At 54.8% G+C, this 17,119-nt stretch overlaps 6 protein-coding genes across 6 annotated transcripts; 3 read left to right on the top strand and 3 right to left on the bottom strand.

Annotated features, from left to right (window-relative positions):
- Window positions 1-159: 159 nt before the first annotated feature.
- Window positions 160-2,414, top strand: MRS44_010294 (uncharacterized protein; the record flags this gene model as incomplete). Its single annotated transcript, XM_046276473.2, has 4 exons — window positions 160-198; window positions 484-1,112; window positions 1,167-1,224; window positions 1,281-2,414. 4 exons carry the CDS (start codon window positions 160-162, stop codon window positions 2,412-2,414), a joined length of 1,860 nt encoding a protein of 619 aa, XP_046131263.2.
- A 516-nt stretch (window positions 2,415-2,930) lies between these two features.
- Window positions 2,931-5,236, top strand: MRS44_010293 (uncharacterized protein; the record flags this gene model as incomplete). Its single annotated transcript, XM_046269896.2, has 7 exons — window positions 2,931-3,074; window positions 3,126-3,232; window positions 3,337-3,642; window positions 3,693-4,130; window positions 4,180-4,427; window positions 4,488-5,024; window positions 5,082-5,236. 7 exons carry the CDS (start codon window positions 2,931-2,933, stop codon window positions 5,234-5,236), a joined length of 1,935 nt encoding a protein of 644 aa, XP_046131264.1.
- Window positions 5,237-5,517: 281 nt separating this feature from the next.
- On the bottom strand, window positions 5,518-8,289 carry MRS44_010292 (uncharacterized protein; the record flags this gene model as incomplete). The annotated part of the gene is made up of 1 exon (XM_046269897.2): window positions 5,518-8,289. One exon carries the CDS (start codon window positions 8,287-8,289, stop codon window positions 5,518-5,520), a length of 2,772 nt encoding a protein of 923 aa, XP_046131265.1.
- Window positions 8,290-9,130: 841 nt separating this feature from the next.
- MRS44_010291 (mitochondrial 54S ribosomal protein mL67) lies at window positions 9,131-10,049 on the top strand (the record flags this gene model as incomplete). Its single annotated transcript, XM_046276474.2, has 2 exons — window positions 9,131-9,325; window positions 9,402-10,049. The coding sequence occupies 2 exons, from the start codon at window positions 9,131-9,133 to the stop codon at window positions 10,047-10,049; spliced, it is 843 nt and encodes a 280-aa protein (XP_046131266.1).
- A 261-nt stretch (window positions 10,050-10,310) lies between these two features.
- Window positions 10,311-11,761, bottom strand: MRS44_010290 (uncharacterized protein; the record flags this gene model as incomplete). The annotated part of the gene is made up of 4 exons (XM_065620061.1): window positions 10,311-10,448; window positions 10,576-11,103; window positions 11,404-11,586; window positions 11,699-11,761. 4 exons carry the CDS (start codon window positions 11,759-11,761, stop codon window positions 10,311-10,313), a joined length of 912 nt encoding a protein of 303 aa, XP_065476250.1.
- A 1,138-nt stretch (window positions 11,762-12,899) lies between these two features.
- Window positions 12,900-14,026, bottom strand: MRS44_010289 (uncharacterized protein; the record flags this gene model as incomplete). The annotated part of the gene is made up of 3 exons (XM_046273901.1): window positions 12,900-13,771; window positions 13,830-13,890; window positions 13,964-14,026. The coding sequence occupies 3 exons, from the start codon at window positions 14,024-14,026 to the stop codon at window positions 12,900-12,902; spliced, it is 996 nt and encodes a 331-aa protein (XP_046131268.1).
- Between the last annotated feature and the right edge of the window lie 3,093 nt (window positions 14,027-17,119).

Here is a 17,119-nt window from a genome sequence, read left to right as displayed (position 1 = left end):
GCCGCTCGGGGAAATCGTCGTCTCAAAAGTGGTTCTGGGTGTCGGTATCGGTCTCGAACTCTGGATCACAACGGGATGCGGGAGTCGATGGGCATAATCTCGTCGGGGCCGTGTGTTACTGTTATGGCTTCTTTCGTGGGTGGTGTCGCAGAGGTGAAAATGTGGATGCAGGAGGAAGAAAAACGAGGCTCTGCCGTGGTATCATCTCGACGGGCGAAGAAATGGAAATGGGATGGTCGCGACTTCCTTCATTCAATCACGGAAACAGGCGACCGAGGCGGCGCTGCGGCAGGCGCAAGTTGAATCGCCCGTCGGTCCCCAAAGAGGCTTAGCGTGAATCATCTCGCGGTGACCAAAAGGGAAGGGGACGAGGGGCATGAGCTGGGGTATTGGTGTACGTCGGCCAGTGCCTGCGTCGCACTGAAACCACGTGTATTCGATACTTGTCTCTTCTCTCAGCGGCCTTACGGGCCTTTTTGCTAGGGAGCTCTGACCAACCAAAGCTCCAGTAACGTCACTCTTGAGCCTGGATCCAGGGAGATCTGTTCACCAACTCGCTACCGAGCTCGACACCGAAGCAACGAAACCGGGCACCTGGACTTGGATTTGCTGCTGATTTTTCCTCTTTCTTTGGACGCTGGTCCCAGGCACCGAGTTGTTTATTGGAGCACGGCTAGTCCTATTCGAGATACCGCCCGATATCTCGGTGGTGGCACGCGACAGCACATCCAGCAGTGCAGTGCCGTACAGTACAGCTTACAGCACACACCGAGCACGAGGGTATACAACACAGTCCAGCTCAAAGCTCGAGTCACCGCCATGCGTGAGCGCGTTACTTTTGTGCACAAGGACCATGACCTTGACCCGGCGGCGTTGGACATTCAAGAAGCCGGGTTATCGGGTCCCCAGATCGAGACGGTCCGCCAGGACAAGCTCACCATCCCCTTCGATGAGCTGCCTCGGGAGCTCACCGACCTGCTCAAGGACTATGACTCTGTCCACGTCAGATGGGCCAGCCCCTTGAAGCTTGAAACACTGGACCCCTTTGCCTCTCGAATATCCCCAGGTCTTCACGTATACTACACTCCTACCTCGTCAACCTCACATGATCAGTGAGTCGTCTACCGCCCTGTCTGGTTATCGATGCTAACAAATTCTGAACCCAGCTCGAAATTATGCACCTGGCTTCAAAGATTCGGTCCGCTGGACTGCTCAAAGCCCGAGGTACCTCTTTTCCCTAAGCCCTTGAGTGTATTAGAAACACTGACCGGGTTCACTAGGCGTTCACCGAGTTCAAGCAAGACAGCTCCTCGGCTTCCCCTGATTTCTCCTTTTACCAAGGAGTGGAAGATCTGGATTCTTTCGTTGCCACCAGTTTGCAGGAGTTTTGTTCCGATGTTGACACTACCTGGAATGCTCGACTACGCAGCCTCTACATGGCTGCCAGCCTGGACTTGTCCTATGAGGCCACCACAAAGTCCCTTGTTGCCCATGCCACATGGCCGCTCCGTTCCCAAACGGTTGCTGTCCCTGCGTCTTCGGGGAGAAGAGTGGAGGTTGGCATTTTCATCAACGACAACTCTCAGCCAAACATGGAGAAGCACGAACTTGGGGTTGCTGGCGTTCTAAGTGTCCTCGGTGAGCAAAAGAAGCCTTCGCCGGCCATGTTTACTTTCCCGTCTCGGCACCGGCAGAGCAACTCTGTTTTTGGCTCCAAGTTTCTCAGCCCGACTGGCTTGCATCCTACGCTTCAGTTGAGCTTCAGCTCCAACCAAGCCCCGGGCAGCGAGGGAGAGTGTGCACCCTACGCGTTCTTGACATTGCCAAAAACGGTTTTTGCCGACCGATATCAGTTGGATGACGATTTGTTTCTGGCCTCCAAGAACCTCACTTCATTGCGATACACGACTCTGCCAGTTGACCTGGAAGCACCGGCATACACCACTGAGACCTGGGGGTCCAGTATTCTTCTTGAGCTGGCCCCTCCTGGCCCCGAGAAAGATGAGCCTTGGAAGGCCGAGGTTCCGCTTCACCTGCGGTATCTTGAACCTTCTGCAAGCGGTCAAGTCGATATCGAGGTTCCGTATCCTGCTGTCTTTTGGGCATGCCCCTCCGGGGCCGAAACCCTAGAGAATCCGTTTGATCGGCTTCATGTGGGATATGACAAGCTTTTCCCTCGCGATACCGTCTTTTGGCACGTCGCTCCCCAGCCGGAGAGTGGCAGCAGGCTCATGAACCCAGTCACAGTGCCTGTACTAAAAGAGGAGGGAGCAGACTGGATCACCTCGGGCACAACTGCAGCTGTTGCTCTCGGCTTTATCTGGGTTCTGTGGAAGTTAGCCAGCGTCATGATGAAGTCTGGAGGGAAAACAAACAGAACTCGTGGCCAGGTCGCCCAGAAGAAGGTTCAATAAAGGATCACACTGGTGAAGCGGCGGGCATGGGTGGAACCGGGATAACTGTCTCTATAGTAGCTCTACAAAAGAAGAAAGCGCAACTTGAACAGCCGGATTTCAATTGGCCGGTGTAGAATATGCAGTACTAGCTTGATCTAGATAATATCCAATCCAATCCAATTTGATTTCTTTCAAGTCTCATTACCCAACGCCCAGGTACTGTAGGTAGGTAGCTCGTATAGTCGAACTTCCTTGAGTTGCCTAGTTCCTCGCACACGTGACGTCAAGCAATCTACCCGTCCCTAGATCCATCCATTAGCAAAGGCGTCAGCTGCTAACTCGACGCAACCAACCAACCAGCCAACCTCCAATTTGTGCCTCGACCGAGGCACTAACAAACCAACCAATTGACCGCCCAAAGACGGGTACTGCCTCAGCCTTTGCAGACCCAAACCCCGGCTGTGAAATGTCCACGCCAGCAGAGGTTCAAGACATAAGCGACTCGGTTACAGGGGGTTGTTGTGATGCACCCCAATGGCCCCGACACCTTCATCGGAGGAGTCGCCCGCGTCGACATCTGGCCCGGCACAGCCGCAGCAGAAGCAGAATCAGCCGCCCGACTCGCCCCAGGATAGGATAAGGAGGAATGTAGCCTGCATCAGCTGTCGCGACTCCAAAGTAAGTCCTCAGCGCAAGAGAATGAGTCAATGGAGCTGACAATGGTCTCAGGTGCGGTGTAGAGCGAGTCCTGTCGCCGGACAGCCCTGCCAGCGATGTGCTAAACTAGGTCTCTCATGTGTCTACGATAGATCGCACAAGAGAGTCACAAAGAGAAGGTATTGTACTAATTGACAGTCTCAACAGCCATTGCAGAGATGGCTACTCACCGAGGCTTCACCTGATGATACCCTAGACCCATGCTGACAACTACTCATCATAGTAAACTCGAGCTTTTGGAGCAAGAATTGAAGAGCATCAAGGAAGCTGTTAATCCGCGGAACAATGGAGAGACGACATGGAGTCCCTCAAATTCTCACGGGAGTAATCCCATGTTTCCAGATTCGACAAGCCGACTTGCTTCAATCACCAACACATCCATCCTCTCAGCGCCAGCTCCTCTACAGGACTCATCATCAAACCAGCTCACAGCCACAACTACAGCATATGAAAAAACCGGACCGACAAAGCCTCGTGTCCTCGGCGATAGGCTTTTGCCCGGCGAAGACATTGACTGGTACTTTGAAAAGTGAGATGCATTGGTTGTTTTGAGTCTGAGCAACGTTGACCGATTTCAAGGTATTTACAGTGCTTTCATCCATATCTTCCCATATTGAGAAAAAGAGATCCGGATGAATGTTATGCAGCATGTCCAACTCTCTTCTGGGCTGTGATATATGTTGCCAGCCGTCGATACGCCAGGGATGAGAACATCTTCACCACCCTCGTCGACCGCCTCAACCGCGACGTGTACACCCTCCTCGCTGCCGTCGCCTTGGATCTCGAGGCCATCCACGCCATTCTAGTCATCTGCGCCTGGCCTTTCCCGACCATCAGATTCGTGACAGATCCGTCACCGCTGCTCATTAGCGTCGCCTTCAACTCGTGTATGCTCCTCGGTCTACACACTGGTCGCGGATCTCATTCTAGGTTCTTGATCGGCGGTCGGCAGAACCTGACCTCGACAGATCATGACGCGTCGGTGACATGGATATTTTGCTGCATTCTTTCACAGAAGTACGTCAAACAGACAGGTTACTGGACCTCATTCTAACACATGATATAGGATTGCTACAGGGAGTGGAACGCCGCCTCCCTTTATACAACACGATGACACTCAATGCAAGAACATCGTCAAAGATACCCTTGCGCCAGAACTACTTACTCTATTCGAGCTACAAAAGTTCAGCAATCGTCTACACACAGCCATGGCAGCCCAAATCTCTGCGAACAACGGGGTCTCTGAAGCAGTGGTCAGAAACTGGGAGGACGAGTTTGAGCTGGTCAAGCCAATTGTCGCAAGAGTCGAGACAGGTAAGACACAGGCAAACAACCGCTCTTACTCCAAGACCAGCTGATAATAACCGTATTAAGATTGCTCCCGCTTCATGATCCTCTCGACCCAGCTTGAAGTCCAATCCTACTACTTCCTCTCACCTCCGACGCTTCGCCCGAACTTTGCCCTCAACGCCCTCCGCGCCTACAGCACCTCCCATGACCTCATCAACACAGCCATCGCCCTCGAGACTGCCTCGCAGTTCCTCACACACGGCACTCACTGGATATACCGCTCTGCCGTCGACGCCGGTTGCATCCTCCTCTCGACGCTGCATTCGACCGCCGCCCCACGCCATCTCACCCCAGCCGACGCCGACGCCCTCGCCATGCGTGTTCGCTCCGTTCTTCAAAGCTGCTCCGTCCGCGAATGCGACCTCCCCGCGCGAGGCTCCGTCATTCTCGAGACCTTTTGGTCCGTGAGGAATCTGCTGCCCAAGTCAGAGGAGCCCGTGAGCGCGTTTCCAGAACGCATCGGTGCTGCTGTCACGTATTGGTGCCTCAACCGTTTCAAGGATGCGCTGCACGAGGCAAAGAGAAGCACAGAGGGTGTGAGCAGAGGCTTAGAGGCATTTCGTAAGTTGATCATGCTGTTGCTTTGAAGCCAATTGCTAATTGTTGACTGCCACTTAGATACCAATCCGCCGGTCACTAATACGGATGAAAATAACAATCAAGATAATACCCTCAACAACGCTCATGATCCGTTTCAAGGTATCGACTGGTCCATGGTGATAGACGACTTTGGATGGGCTGGAGACACACCCGTATTCTTAGGACCACCATAGTAAACATAATAACAATAAAGATAAATTGATATTCACTTCAACATCACTCATGTCTCACATCATGACTTCATTTGACTCAAGACAGATCGGATAATGTCATTCCAACTTTTGTGTCTCAATTATCGACAAGTAATTAAGTACATGAACCAGAAAACAAAAACCCTTGGCAATGAATCCTTGCCATTTAAACGCCGTCATGCAATCGTCAAACTCGTTCAGACAATGATTCCTCCATGCTGATATCTCAATCTTTACTCCACCTTTGCGGAACGAAAACACACTTAATCATAGATATCCTGATCCATGTCGTCAAGCATCTCGTCGACAGCGTCCTCCTCATCCATCATCTCCTCATCTTCGCCAAGCTCGCTGTCCTCGTGGTTGGATAGAACAACAATCTTGCCGTCGATGAGCTCGACACGAGCATACTCGCCGTCGCGGATGTTGTTGCGCAGGATGAGGATGGCCAATTTGTTGAGCACCTCCTTTTCGATGAGACGAGACAAAGGACGAGCTCCGTAGGCAGGGGAATAGCCGCTCTTGCCGAGGTAGTCCTTTGCTTCGTCTGACACGTCGATGTGCACCTTGCGCCCATTGTCTTCGAGTCGTTTCTGGATTTCGCTGAGGCGAATATCGACGATCTTGCGGATCTCCCTGCGTGTCAGGCGGTTGAAGATGACGACCGAGTTGATACGGTTGAGGAACTCGGGCAGGAAGTAGTTGCGGAGGGCGTTCATCACCATCTCTCGAGTGCCAGAGTCAACGCGACCCTCCTTGACACCGGGTCGGACGAGGTACTCAGCACCCAAGTTGGAGGTCATGACGACGATACAGTTCTTGGCATCGACGACTCTGCCTTGGCCATCGGTGATGCGGCCGTCATCCATGAGCTGGAGTAGAACGGTGAGAATTTCCTTGGCTGCCTTCTCAACCTCATCGAAGAGCAGGATTGAGAAGGGCTTCCGGCGGAGAGCCTCGGTCAGCTGGCCACCGGCATCGTGGCCGACATATCCAGGGGGCGCACCGATCATGCGGCTCAGTGCGTGTCGCTCTTGGTATTCGGACATATCGAATCGGATCATGGCCTTGGCATCGTCAAACAGGAACTCTGCCAGAGCCTTGGTGAGAAGGGTCTTTCCGGTACCCGAGGGACCGCAGAACAAGAAGCTTGGTGGTTGGTTGGGGTTGCTGAGACCAGATCGCTGAAGGCGGATGGCATTGGCAACCGACTGGACCGCCTCCTTCTGGCCCACCACGATCTTGCTGAGAACCTTTTCCATCTGGATAAGCTTCTCCTTCTCGGAAGTGCGAAGTCGTGTGACAGGGATGCCGGTCCATCGAGCGACAATCTCGTTGATGTTGTCGGCGGTGACAATGTCGGTGACCATGGCACTGCCAACGTCGGCACCAGTTGCGTTCAGGGCTGCGTCAGCGGCAGCCTTGCGTGTCTCAAGTTCCTTGATGACAGACTCTTGCTCGGGGATGGCACCGTACTTGAGATCGGCGGCCTTGGCGTGCTCGCCGTTGTTGGTCGCGTCCTCGAGACGCTTCTCAAGTTCATCGAGCTTCACCTTGGCCTGGTGAATCTCCTCACTTCGCTTGATCTCGCTCTGATACTTTTCGCGAAGTGGCTGCAACTCTTCTTCGACATTCTTGGCGTCCTTCCTCGCCTGCACCAGACGAGTCTGAGATGCCTCATCGTGTTCCTTCTCGAGAGCCGCGATTTCAATCATCAGCTGCCTAAGCTTACGCTCAAGAGAATCAATGATCTCGGGCTGAGATTCTCGGGCGACACGCACAGCGGCGGCCGCCTCATCGACAAGGTCAATGGCCGAATCGGGCATTCGTCTGGTGGTGAGGTAGCGGGCAGCCAAGTTGGCGGCGGCGACCAGGGCGCTGTCGAGGATGGTGACACGGTGGTGTCGGTCGTATCGCTCCTTGAGACCACGAAGGATGGAGATGGTCTCAGGGATGCTAGGCTCCTTGACAAGAACCTGCTGGAATCGACGTTCAAAGGCTGCATCCTTCTCAACGTACTTGCGGTACTCGGCGAGGGTGGTGGCACCGATACAGTGCAGTTGGCCACGGGCGAGCATGGGCTTGAGAAGGTTGGCAGCGTCCATGCCTCCCTCACCGGATGAACCGGCACCCATCAGAAGATGAATCTCATCGACGAAGAGGATAATGACGTCCTTGGACTCGTGGATCTCCTTCAGCACACCCTTCATTCGCTCCTCAAACTCTCCTCGGTACTTGCTGCCAGCAACAAGGGCGCCGACATCGAGCGACAGAAGCTTGCAGTTCTTCAGGTTGTCGGGAACGTCTCGGTTGACGATTCGCTGAGCCAATCCTTCGACGACAGTGGTTTTACCTACGCCGGGTTCACCGATGAGGACGGGGTTGTTCTTGGTTCGTCGAGACAGGATTCGTACGACCCGGCGGATCTCTTCTTCTCGACCAATGACGGGGTCGATCTTCTTGTCGCGGGCCATCTCGGTCATGTCGATGGTAAACTTGGCCAAGTTCTCATTCTCCTCCTCGGTATCGGCCGTCTTGCTATCGACTCGCTTGGTTCCACGAATGGCTTGTACAGCCTCCTGGACAAGCTTGGGCTTGGGAATGTTGGCCTCCTTCAGGGCCGACTGGATGCTCGGCTCATCAGAAAGCGCGGTAATAAGATGGTCGACACCGACGTAGGTGTCCTTCTGCACCTTCTGCAGCTCCAATGCCTTTCGCAGGACGTTGTGGAACTGAGGTGCCAAGGAGACATGCTCTGGTGGAGGGTCTTGGCTGGGGAGACGGACGAGGGTCTTCTTGAGTGCTCGATCGAAGAGCTGAGGGTCGCCATGGGCTCGCTCGATGACCTGCCGGAACAAGGTGCTGACGACTGGGGGAGCATTTTGCTGATCCTTGGAGGGGTCCGGAGGAGGGTCGAGCAAGGAAACTGCAAGGTGGACTGGGACAAGCTGGGAGTGGGCGTACTGCTCAGCCAAGGCCATGGCATCCTCCACAGCCTTCTGGGCCCGGTCCGTGAAGTCCATGCGGGAGTTCATGATGGCGGTAGTTGAGTAGTGAAAACGATGGACTTGGAAAACAGGGAATCAAGGTGTAAGTTGGTGGTGGTAATCGTGAGTTGTGTATGCGTATGCGTATGCGTGTGTAGTCGCAGAATATTGTATCACCTGGCGTTTGTGGCCCGAAGGATGAAAGGAAAGGGCTGCTTCCGTCAGGTTTCCTGACCTCGGAAGGTTGGGTATCGCTTGATGTGGTTGTGGTGGGGTATTTTGTTTCTGTCTGTATGAGAAAGAGAGGAGAGTTCAGCTCCGAAAGCGCAGGACGAGGTGAATTTATTCACGAGGTGAGTGGATCTCGCATAGGAATCAGGATACTCCTTGGAAGCCTCTGGTGGAGCGAATCGTCCGACGTGAAGCATCGAGATCCCTCAGGCAGGCTCAAGCAGGCTCGCGGCAGCTGAGTAGAAGCATGTCGGCCCTGCCAGAAGCTCCGGGAATCTTCGACGTCACTCTCAGCCCAGGGTTGGGGAGACAAATAAAGAGGGACGTAGTGGGGCAAAAGAGGGGCCAATGGAAATAAGACGAACACATGGTAATACAGGATCACATTAGGACTGCACCAGTAATTATGTCAGGAAGAAAGGTGTCGAGTTATTTTGCATGTCACTCCCAAGATTCCGTCAGCTTGACGAGTGGGGAGCTCCATGACTGTCTCTCCTTATCTTATCGTCCCATCCCCGGCGCTTCCCGATCGACAGCAGTCACATGACTTTCACCACTTGCCGCGATTGAGCCGGGCAATTGGCATGCGCCGTTCTGCGGGAAGTTTTTCCAGAGCGAGTCTCATGAGCGAGCCCGCCTCAACCTCACAGCCGCCACCATGAAACCGGCACAGGGAGTCAGCCTAGGTCAATTGCCTAGCTATGTGCGGATATGCGTGCGACAGGCACACTCTGGCCGGTCTCGGCGCCCCACGACGGGCTTTGTAGGTCCTGAGGGCCATGGGGAGCACATCTGGGTCTTTGGACACCGGAGGACAGACCAGATCATCTACAGCTTTGACGAGAAGCTCGATGTGAGTTCAATTGCTAATTTTCCCGGCGTTGAGTCGATTTGGTGTGTGGTCATGAACTGACAGACAATATCTATAGGGCTTTCACGACCTCAAGCAACTCCCCTTCAACGGCAAAAAGACAAAACCCGCCAAGCTACGCAAGGATTACTGGTCGCCCTTCGCCCGCATCTCCTTCCCCGCCGGCCAGGGCCCCGCCGGCCGCTCAGTCTTCCAGAAGCTGCGTGAGCTTAAGCACCTGCACGAGGTGGCGTGGGACAACGAGTTCCGATACAAGCGCCCCGAGGAGTTCACGGCCGCCGACCGCAAGCGGATCGCCGAGGAGGAGAAGAAGGGCAACCCGGGATACCGCCCCATTCGCAGCAAGCAGGAGCGCGGTATTGCCCTGAACGCTCAGAAGCCGAACTCTATCGCCGACATGGCTGCCGTCCTGGGCGGTCTCGGACGGGGCAACAAGATTGTGACCAACGAGGCCGCCGAGGGCGAGGAGCAGAAGCTCTTGGATGTGACGGTGAGCTGGGCCAACGACCAGGATAGAGAGTACGCCGAGAAGTGGTCTGGCAATGTTACGCACGAACTGTTCGAGAACCCCACATACTTTACGGAAAAGACGGTGGAAGCGGCAGCGGAAGCAGAGGAGCCTCCCAAGGAAGAGAAGAAAGAGGCAACACCGGCTGGGGATGCTCCGGTTCAAGATGCGGATGTGGTGGCAACCAAGGCACAATAGGCTACAAAATTCTAGGATATATGCATGGAATGGCGTAGAGCCAAGTGGTTATTTGTATCATAAATGTACCATCAAACTAAATCCAAAGACGGTCATAAGTCATGTGCGAGCACTGAGCCCTCCCGGGGCTTATTATTCCCCGGTATACAATGCAATCTGAGAGAGCAAAAGCGTGAAAAACAGACCCCAAGTCGAAGAAGCAAAAACAACGCAAAGAAACCCTCCAGCATATCTCGTGCAACCGTCTTTTACCGACAGAGTTTAAACAGGCAGAGCATACTGCTTCAGGTACTCGTAGTACGCGACGTTGTCTTCAACCGTCTTGCGGATCACCTTTTGCGCCTCGGCTCCATACTTGGCGGTCCACTCCTTATTTTCCGATTCGGTGGTGGATGTCTTCTTTAGTTAGCTACATCAGCAGGCAAATCCAACCACGAGGAGAGCGAGCGAACAGCAGGTGTTTGACGCAGACAGACAGGTGGAGGAAGGGGTAATGGGGGGCGATTCAATAAAATCGTCAACTTACCTGGGCATGAGTGCGTGGCCTGAGAGCCGAGCTCTTGATGGCATCGTTGTGGAAGCCATTCCACTTCTCAAAGGCGTTGCTGGCAAACTTGCTGTCCTGGTCGTTCCACTCGAGCATCTCGGGCTTGAAGTCAATGCCCGTCTTCTCGCAGTAGAGACGGATCGTCTTCTCAGGATTGTCCAGCAGGTCATCGGCGTCGACGACGACAAGGTTGTCCTTGTCGACGACGCCCTCCTTGAGCAGATAGTCAAAGAGACGCACCAGCTCCTCGTAGCCAGCCTCATTTGGCATGAAGTTGTAGAAGCCAGTGACCTCGTCCAGAGGCGGCACAGTGCAGCGATAGTACGAGGGGATGGACCTGCGGGGGTGGCGGATGAGGAATGTGAACTGGAATTGCTTCAGGATCTCTAGCGGCACCACGGTTGGGTTGCCGGGCTCCTCCTCGCCCAGGGACGGCGCGACCTTGGTAGGCTTGCCATCCGGGGTCATGAGGTAGTAGGCCATATCCTTGATGAAGATTCTCTTTCCCTGCGCAGTGTGTAAGTATCATGCTTGATTGGTAAATAGGTATTAAGTATCATGATGGACAACAGTGATACACCCTCTCTCATGGTGGCGACAGCAATGTGCCGATGCGACGACGCGGCATGGGCACAACGCCAAGAGAACTCAATTGACCAAGTCTCAGAAGGGAAAACAGGGCGGCTGATTGACATCACAGACGACCCATTTCCCCTCAGTCAAGAAAGCGGGGGACGGACGGGGAGTTCGGGGAGTCCGGAAATCGCATCAATGTAGAGTGAACAAGAGGGGGAAACTAAGACGAACCTCTTTTCCGGCATCCATGACTTGGTCAAAGATGTCCTTGTACGTCTTGTCGGCGAAGCCACTGCGCTCGCGCTGGTCGGCGTCGTCTCTGAAGCGATCGCTCAGAAACTCGGGGCCGTAGTAGAAGGCATCCCCAAATGGTTCGTGAACACTCTCCATGATGTCGCGCCGAGTCATGAAGACCTGGCAGCCATTGTCAGCACCGGTGAGGGACTTTTTACTCGAGGCGAGATTTCTCTTGACGATAGAAACAGAAAAATAACGCCAGGGGAAGACGCTGGGAGCTCAATCATACCCGTTCGAAGGCTGTAGAGCATGCACGTGGGTGCGTCGCGGCGAAGATGGGGCGGGGCGCCATTTTGGATGGAAGAACCAGGAAGAAAAGGGAGAAATAGCAGACAAGTGTTGTCGTCTCAACATCAAGCTGGAGGCTGCAGCAAGAGGGGTGAGAAGAAGGGGAAAGCTGCCAAAGCTCTGAAGCGGCAGCTCAAGCAATATATGGCAGATGGACTCAACCAGGAGATGCTACAGAGTTTGCTCCTCCAGCTTCCGGACCATCGCCCGATATTTAACGTTCGAGCGATGGTCCGTAGCCCGCTCCACCAGGGGGCCCAGATCTTCCCACGCTGACCCAGGGCGTGTGCCGGTGATTGATCCTCATTGAGTGCCGCGCATGCGGCGTCGACGTCATGGTGGACGATAGTCGTATCCGCCGTGGCAGCTAGGGAATTGTACGCCTCTTGTGTGGTGAATTTGCTGGCCTCTCATTGACTCCCGCTGCGTCCTTCCCACAAGACTCTCACGGGCCCTCGGCCTCTCATCCTGGTACTCGACTGCTTCTCCAATCCCGGTGGCGAGGGGCCAATGGCTCCGGAAGACCCCACGCTCTAGCCCGGTCGGATGCAAGCCAATCCCAACCGAGTTGAATCCGCCAGCTCCTGTCCCATCACCATATGTGATGGGCTCAACGCCTGAAGGGGATCTTATCGCGTAAGCCTGCAGCTGTTTATAGGTTCGCGGTGGCCGGATGGTGGGCGCCGCGGTGGGATAGAGTCTCAACGCCGCGTGGGTAACCCTTGGCAGGGTGGCGATGATCCCGTGAAGGGCATGGGTGAAGGTGGGTGTGTGAGCTGGAGACGTTGATAATAAGTACCTGTCGATATTCCGTCTTTTCCTCTGTCAGCTCGACACATCAGCAGCAACGGTCCGACGGCGACCCAATGCGTCCCTCAATGCCTGCCAGAAGCCCTGCCGGAATGCCTCTCAGGGCAACGTCGACGAGCACGCAATAGCTGGCCCCACCACCTTACGGGGAATTGTTCAATGCTTCTAGGGCACCTTGCGAGAGCTACTGGTTAGATTGAGGGCATCCCGCTGCCCTCTCACGATATGCCCTTGCATCGCGGGTATGCAGAAGAGGGTGACAGTTGACAGGAGTGGAGATGCGGCCGTGGGAGAATGGTCTGTTGTTGTTTGGTTTGTTGGTCAACCTGAAGTTATCTGTATCTCTCCCAGCTCCCAAGCCACCTCCAGCTCTCGGCCACGCGACTAATCTTTTCCAGCGCACCATTGACCCGCCCATCCGGATCGTCGTGCTTGTGACCCTCGAACTCGATAAAGAAGATGTACTGGAACGGCTGCACTAGGCTGGGCCGGCTGTTGATGCTGGTCAGGTTGAGGTTGAAGGCGCGGAAGCAGCTCAGCACATCCGCCAGAGCCCCTGGCGACGTGTGAGGCACTGTGAAGGAGACGAGTGACTTGCTTCCCTTCTGAGCGATGGCGTGCTTGGTCGATTCCACGTCCCTGGGCCCGGCAGCATTGGTGCCAAGGACCAAGAATCGAGTAGTGTTGTCCTCGCGATCCTCAATTGACTTGCCCAAAAAGTCGAGCCCGTGAAGTTCTGCAGCCAGCTGGCTCGAGATGGCCGCCCAGGTCCCCGTCGTGTCCTTGCTCACAATCTCGGCCGCCTTGCTGGTCGAGCTAACCTCGAAAATTTCAACCCCCTTGAGGTAGGTGGAGATGAAGGCCGTACACTGACCAAAGGCCTGTGGGTGTGAGTACAGCCGCTGAATGTGCCTCAGGTTGCTCAGAGGCCTGGACCGCGGCTTCGAGGGTGATGGATCCGTGGCCGTGGGCGTGCAAGTGCCTGATCCCTCAGCAGTGTCCTCAAGAGCCGGAGCAGGATTTTTGTGCCCCACGAGGCAGTGGTGAACGTCGACATATGTCTCGCCGTCGACGGTGATGTCCGGGTAGCGGTTGGCCCTATCGGCCAGATTATCCAGAGTGAAGACTACGGATCCATTGGTAGAGTTCTCAAAGGGCACAACGCCGGCCTGTACCTTGCCACCCTGGACCTGATCAAAGACGTCTACGCCGGGGAGAATCAGCGACGGGGAGTCCGAAGCGGCACATCACCAATTACCTACCGTCAATGGTGACTGCTGGCTGGAGTTCCCAGGTGGACTCGGAGAAGGCCTGGCGAACAGCCTGCAAAACCAGGTCGGCACAGGTTAGTGCCATGCAACCTGCCATGGAGGGGGCGACCGTGGGATGACCTTACCTGATGAGAGTAGGAGGCGACTGGGCCAAGGAAGCTGACGATGGGCTTGCGTTGGCTGGTCATGATGCCTGATGGTGAGTCGGTGTAGCCGGGTCGGGTGAGACTGCTGGATCAAGAGGAAGTCGACAAGAGAGACGACAACGGTCGGGGGCCTGTGGACACTCCTGGACACCGAGAGTCGATGGCTATTCGCACAAGCGGTACAGATGACCACAGCCTGATGTCTGTGGGTTGCAGAACAGGCGGACGAGAAGGGGGAATAGAGTTGGCGCGGGATGAGGACAATTGGCGAGATCTTGGCCCTATTTCCTCACGCGATGCTGTCCAAGTTTGTCAAGGGGGGCGCCCGCGATGCTGAGCCGTGCTCGGATTGGAGCTTGGAGAAGACGGTGGTGATGTCGCAATCGTGGGGGAGCAATGATTTTCTCAGAGTTGTGGGTTGGGAAGTTACTCGCAAAGTACGCACTAACGTACTTGTGTTGAGCCTCCGCAGGGCCAAGTTAGCAGGGTACAAGCCATTGGCGCATGCGGGGTTCCACACGGGAAAAGCGCGAGGATAGTTTGATCACTTGATCAAATCAGAGACATGAAGTTGTAAGCGACTCTGATCAACAGGTGAGCACCGAGATTAAAGAAATGAGGAAACGAGTGTGATGGGATGGAAGATAGTGAAAGATAACGATAGAGAGCCGGGAAATGCTTGCAAATAGTTGATTGGTAGAACCTGAAGGCTTGAAGGTGTGGGAACCGTGGTCATGGCCGAATCTCTCCAGCTCAGATACTCCACAATGTTGAATACCCAACTGCCATGAATGTGGATCAAAGTATAGCGGAATCTTGGGAATAGCTTCAACTTTCCGACAAATCCGTCGGTGCTCTGGATCGCAAGTTTCAAGACTCAACTTGAGAATCAACATTTTGGGCAAAAACAAAAGGGCTAAGTGAGCCATGACCAGGGTCTGGACCGCAACCACGTGGCTAACCGTGGTGCTCCAGAGATGGAGGCTTCCGCTCGTCGTCAAAGCTTGGGGCCTCGTTTCTTGTCGCATTACTAAGATGCAAGGTGCACAAGGCAAATGATGCTCATGCTCAATGCTTGCAAGAGGATCCAGGATACGGAGGAGAATGGATGGATCAGCAGTTGGGATTCCGAGATGCGGAGCGTCAGGGTGGGAGGGACCCTGTTCCATGGGCACGTCTATCAGGAACAGCCGTCTTCTGGCGCCCTGAAGCTCTGTTCCTCCCGGAGGAATGAAACATGTTGAAAGAAGGCGTCGGCTGCTAAAATAATGGAATGCTCTCTTTGTCCATTGAAGCCATCTAGCCGCGCGCGATTAGACCGAAAGCCTACCTAGGTATTCCAGACCGTGACTAGACTGGCGTGAGGCTCTGCAGGTCTCTCGGGCCGGATAGTCTCGACCTCGGGAGGTTATTGAAACAAACCAAGCCTTGCAAAGACGAGGCCGCTTCTGTCGACGGTGGATTCGATGGATGGCGGTCAGCGAGTGGAACTCTCCCGATGGATTGTTTCACGCCGTCATTGTCATTGCAGAAGCCTTGGTCCTGCCATGTAAGCGTGCCTTAGTGAGGGCTGTCTACACGGCGCGATGTTGCGCGAGGGACGAAAAAGGGAAAGGGAAAAATCAACATGAAACGCGAAGAGGCGCTTCTGGTTGGTAGCACCACATCTCAACAAAGCCATGGACGGATGACGATGAACGGGATCCAGTGCATGAGAGAGAGACGAGACTCTCTCTCCCTCTCCCGCTGTCGCACGTACCAGTCTGTTGTGTTTCATTCATCCATTCCTGCTTCTCTTTTTAGCATCCGGCCTTTGTGCGTCCAATATGTGCAAGCCCATTTCCTTGATTTCTTTCAATGCAAACAAAAACACACACACACACACACACACACACACACACACACACGCGCACTCGCTCACCGACCGACAAGGGTGAAATCTCCAAAGGCACGGGAGCGGTGGATTCCAACTGACAACAACGTGCTGTCTCCCCACTCCCCCTCATGCATGAGCACCTCAGCCTGGATGAATGGATGGAGCTCCATGTACGCACGCCGATACAGAAGAAGAAACAGGCCTCATACAGTACAGCATGTCTCCAGTGCAATGGATGCCAACTGGTCCTGCTCTTGGGGTGGATTGTCTCTCTGAAACGCCTAGGCCACCACAGCTCCCGTCGTCCCCCGCCAGCGAGCACGTTGAGTGAGTCCGACAACTGCCTCACAACTGCCTCGTCATCATGATCCCCATCATGTGCCGTCATCAGTTACGTCTTGACCGTCCATTCATCCATCTTGTGGGAGTTGCCCCGGGTTTCTCTCCTCTTGGACGCGCTTTTTAACCCCGACGGCGTCATCCGAGTAGCCCTGGTCGAAACACGGTCGGTTTCATCCTGGGCCGGCGCATGGCCTATCACTTGCAGCCGCCCGATCCCAGGGTCCAGGGTCTCACCGTTTCATGCTCCGACGCTCCACGAATCAGCGCGCCGCTGGCGTACCTCTGCAGAGCTGCCATTCTCCGTGGCTGCCTCTGAGCCGCCGAGCTCTTGGGCCGACAGGGGGGAGCTGGAAACCGGGATTGCAACTGCAACGCAACTGCTGGCCGGGATCCTGGACCACCGTCTGACCATGATGGGTTGCTTTCGTGGCATCCATCACGGGGTTCATGGCACCTCCAGAGCTTGCTTCAGGGCATGCGAGTGCTTTGCAAACCGGTGATTGCCCGTCTCGTCCTGTGTCTCGGTAGGTTTCAAACGAAAACTCTCGATGACGGCCCGGGAATCTCTAGACAGGACGGGTAACAGCAACAGCCAGTTCTGGAAGGCAACATGCTGATGCTTATGGCCCGGGGTCCAACAGACACGGTTTTTGAAACCCCGAACGCCAGCTCAGCCTCAGCTCATCTCTCGTGCATGACATTGGCATCAGCAAACAGGACGAACAAGAACGGGGAGCGACGTCTCCACGACAAGAGATCAACAACTAGACGTGAGACTGGTGAATCTTAGCGGCGGCTCTGCCCTTGTCTCTTCGTCACGATCAGCACTGGCTTGTGGAACTCTCTGGAACACTGGAACGCCGCGATTTGACACTGCGAGATCAACAGCAGCAAAGATCGATTGCGAGGGTTCATAT

The sequence above is a fragment of the Fusarium solani genome (assembly GCF_023522795.1).
Source record: "Fusarium solani strain SB1 chromosome Unknown bctg00000006, whole genome shotgun sequence".
Lineage (NCBI taxonomy): Eukaryota > Fungi > Ascomycota > Sordariomycetes > Hypocreales > Nectriaceae > Fusarium > Fusarium solani.
The sequence above is the reverse complement of the archived record's forward strand: the minus strand, read 5'-3'. Positions and strand labels throughout refer to the sequence as shown.